General features: G+C 31.5%; 1 protein-coding gene across 1 annotated transcript in view; it reads left to right on the forward strand.

Annotated features, from left to right (window-relative positions):
- The window catches only part of LOC112092808 (probable xyloglucan endotransglucosylase/hydrolase protein 23), a 1668-nt gene extending 1355 nt beyond the window's left edge, over nt 1–313 (forward strand). Inside the window, exon 4 of the mRNA XM_024169869.1 lies at nt 1–313. Coding sequence (XP_024025637.1) covers nt 1–313 — 313 coding nt within the window.
- Nucleotides 314–4743: the final 4430 nt, after the last annotated feature.

Raw genomic sequence — 4743 nt, forward strand, 5'->3', positions numbered from 1 at the left:
TGCCGACGACTGGGCGACGAGAGGCGGGTTAGTGAAGACAAATTGGAGCGAAGCGCCGTTCATCTCTACATTTCGGGACTTTGGAGCCAATGCTTGTGTTTGGTCTAATGGAGTATCTTCTTGTAATGTTACTTCTTCTAACTCTAGTAGTATCGCTGGTGATCGTCGCGAATGGCTTTCGCAAGAGCTCGATTCGACGGGTCAGAAGAGCTTAAAGTGGGTGCAGAAGAAGTACATGGTTTACAATTACTGTACGGACACAAAGAGGTTTCCTGAGGGCCTCCCTCTTGAATGCACTGTCACTACCAAGTGATGATAAGATGATTAATAAAACACAAATTTAGTTTATACGATTTTAGTACACACGTAATTATTTTTCTTCTTGATCTATGGCTTATTTTCGTTTTAGTTGTTGAGGGTTATACTAATATATATGTGTTACCGTTCAAAGAAGAGTGTTGGGGAACTGAAGCAATTGCTATGTTTTAAAATCAAGAAATGAGATTAACACAAAGCACCTGTTTGTGAGAGCTTTTTAAAAGTCGCTTTCTCGCTTTCTGAGTCCAAAAGCTTCATCTAGAAGTGTTTGGATGATCTATAAGAAGTTTCTAAGCTTTTCAGACTTTTCAGTTAAAGCCATAAAATTAACCTTATGAAAAACAACAAGGTCAACATTAGAAACTTCCACTTTATACACAACTATGGCGGAAGATTGTAGTTTACAAGGATGACAGGCTAAGTATTGTGTTTTCTGCTAAAATTACTATGCGGATTCATCCCATCAACCGACAACACAAGGCAAACATTCCTAGGTTCCACACTATATGCAGGATTCTCTACATCAAATATCGTCGACCCTCTTATAATGATGCCAAGTTAAATTTTTAGCATGCTTCGGATTGCGATATAATCGCTTTAATCTTGGTTTGATCGGAATGTACCATAACACCTACACAGGCACACCTTTTCTCCGTTGGACGGTTTCTTACCTTTCTTCTACCTAGACTCGTGGCACACCGAACACTCGATCAAGTATTCACATTCTTTTTGATATAGCACATAATCATTTGAACATGCATGTATTTTCTCATGTTCCATTTCCATAGAGCTCAACGTCTTCTTAGCCTCATACATAGAACCTGGCACTTGATTATTATTCGGAAGTGCATCTTTTAGAAATTCTGAGAGTCCTATGAAACATGCATTTGACCACCCACCCGACCCCTTCAAGTTACCCAATCTAATTAATCTGGACAATTTGGTATACTTCTTACGCCCATTATACCATAGTATCTCTGCATCGTCCATCATCTTCTCAAATAACTCTGGCCGGTGCACAAATTATCAACGTCATTCCACTCAGTTCCCCTAACCACCAAAGATGAACTTGGAACCTCTTCACCGTGCCATATCCATATTTGATAAGTCCAATCAATGCCATATCGGAACTAATCGAATCTAAGATCTTGCATCGATTATCTTCTAATATTGCCACATTGCACACACGAATAACGAATAATATTCCCTTTCATTGTATTTTCTACGAAAGAAATAAATTATTTAACCCTTTCCTTATATTCATTACTGAACCTATTTGCAAACATCCATTTCCTAACCATTGCTAATCAAAAAATGAAACAATAAATATCACACTTAAACCAAACACATAAATAATACAATTACTCCAATCAACAAATTAAAACCCAACACCCAATATTACTCACAATCATAAAATATAAACAAAATTCATTATCTACATAACAAATTCAAGACAAACAATAAAAACTCAACACCTATATTACTCAAAACCACAAAATCTAAACATATTTCATTATCTACATAACAAATTCAAGACAAAAACAAAAATCCAACACCCATATTACTCAAAATCACAAAACCTAATTTCAACATCAACATAAACAAATTTAATCAAACAATAAACACCCAACATCTATAATACTCAAACCCATAAAATCTAAGCTATTTTCTTCATTTTTTTTTATCAAATGTATACAAAAAATGTGAAAATTAATGAAATTTACTTGATGTTCTTCCTACAATTTTTGGCCCTTCCTGGATTTATGGAGAAAACGGCCGCGAACGGAAGGAGAACAAAGGTGAACAGAAGGATAACAACGGCGAAAGAAAGGAAGAAGGGGGGTGTTTGGGTGGAGAGATTGGTAGAATAACCCAGTATGCGGGCGTTTTAATTTTCGAGTGAATTTTTACAAAATGAAGTTTTTTCTGGGTTAAAAACTAGATTCAATGACGATTTTATGAAAAATCTTCATTTATAGTTGCCACGTCAACCACCATATTTTTAATGCAAAGTTTGACGATGGTTTTGTATAAAACCATCATTTAATTAGTGTCTTTAAATCCATAATTTTTTGTAGTGTATAGATATGGAAACTGTTAGGGAAAACACATCTCTACACCCACGCAACATAAAAATAAACTAAAACAAAATAACAGATAAATAAATAAGACAAAAATTTATATGTAATTTGGATAAATTTTCTATGTCCACGGAAGTGAGAGAAAAATTTATTGACAGTTTCAAAATTATACACTCAACAAACTTTTATTTTTACTCTCTCTACTCAAAACCCCTTACATCCTTACTTATGTCTCTCGTCACTTTTCTCTCTTTCTCTCAAAAGGGGACACTCTTTCTCTACACTTTTTTCTGAGTACATACATAAAGTTTTACACACAATATTTATTTATAGACTCATATTAAACTATAAAACAATTTTTACCCAAAAACTGAAAATAAATAAGAGTCACTTACCTAACAAAAACTGATATTAGATTGAACTTGCATATAGTAGATTGAACTTGCATATCTCTAGTAGCTAGATTGGCATGTACTTAGTTCAAAACTCTTTTGCTGGAAGAATATTATCTTTTACAATATTCAACTTTGTAAGTACATTCTTTGAGATCCATGTCAGCGCTCATCATCTATTCTGCGTGCCTAAAACAGAAGTATAAATAAGAGTAACAATATTAAAATGATATAACAAATTTTATTACAATAAAAAATTTCAAATTGACCTAATTATAATCAAAAGCTAGGTTGAACTGACAAGGCTAAAACTAAAAAGAACATTAGTAGGTTAGAGCTTTACATCGAGTAGTTAAGTGCATCTTAGTTGGCTAAACACTTATTGTTGGAATTCCAATTAAATATGCGTTATTTTTATTTATCTAATTCTGTTATGCTGCTGGACCGAGTAGAGAGGAATACTTTCGGTTAATTTTTATTCAACTTTTCGGAATGGGATTTTGAAGTGCTTGTAATGTAAGGGAGCCTGAGCTAACTACCGCCCCACTAAAAAAGCATGTATATATATATATATATATACATATATATTTGTATGTATATTGTAGTTTTGGAATTTTATAGCCCGACAATGCATAGAGACAAACTGGAATCTAGTAATCTACGACCTTTTTCAGGTAATCGAACCGTCATGTTGGATCATACATATTTATTAAAAGAAACAAAAGAGAAATGTAAAAGTGCCTGATGATGGCATTTGGAAGAGGAATACTAAACCTGACATACTGTTAAATGTGTACGAGCTAGAAATTTTTTTCGGGGCTGATGACTCTGAGAAAATATTAGAGTTATTTTTTCTAACATTTTTTATTTATTATTTAACACATAAATCTTATTAATATAATATATTATTATTTAAATAAAAAATAATATAGTATAATTTACGTGTTCAACAGTAAATAAAGAGAGTAATAGAAAGAGTGACGCTAATATTTTTTTATAATTAAAATAAAAATATAATGAGGACGGTAAAATAATTTTACATTTTTAGTAGAGAGTGTATGTATGTTACATAATACAGTACATATTCATGTATGTATGGGATTTTTTGAAAATAAAAAAGTTAAAGTCACTAGCCGTTAAGGACCCGTTTGTTTCATATACTTAAACTCAAATTATTGATTCTACTACAGTGTTTTTCTCTCACAAAAATAATTAAATTTCAATAATCAAAATCAAGAATCATAATTTGAATATATCTTCTAAATGAGCCTTTAAGTAACTCCGTGTATGAACGTGTAACAGTCACAACAGACATACTAATAAAAGAAAAAATAAATAATTAACATGTTAAAAGGAATGTAATATTATGCAAAATAATAAGTAATAAAGAGAATATATATGAACACGATGAAATAACTATTTGAGATATTCTTAAGAATGCCATAAAAAACGCACTATTTTATTTTTATATTAGTTTTAAAATTTAATCATTTGTGTCATTAATATTAGAGAAAATTGCATAATTTAAGGGATAATTAATACCCCTCATTCTCAATTAATAGTTATTTGAATAAAAATATTATTAATCAAGAGAAAGAAAAAGAAGTAGAACTTTTAATTCATGCATTTTAAAGGATATTTATCTCTTTTCTCCTTAATATTATATTATAGTAGGATATCTTTTATTTTCTACTACTATATTACATAATACAGTACATATTCATGTATATAGGATTTGTCTTAAAAAAAAAGAAACGAGTCACCGAGCCATTAAATGGTTTCGTGTTAGGAAAATATGGACAATACAACGAAGAACAACAATAATTTATAGAAAAATAAAATAACGAACTCGTTACAAACTAATTCAACCTTTGTACCAAACTCGGAAACTAAATTGTAAGGTTGTCGAGGCATGTGAACCACGCTTTCCTCAAAACAAATTCGTCCCCTCC

The sequence above is a fragment of the Morus notabilis genome, unplaced genomic scaffold (assembly GCF_000414095.1).
Source record: "Morus notabilis unplaced genomic scaffold, ASM41409v2 Scaffold317, whole genome shotgun sequence".
In the NCBI taxonomy this organism is placed as follows: domain Eukaryota; kingdom Viridiplantae; phylum Streptophyta; class Magnoliopsida; order Rosales; family Moraceae; genus Morus; species Morus notabilis.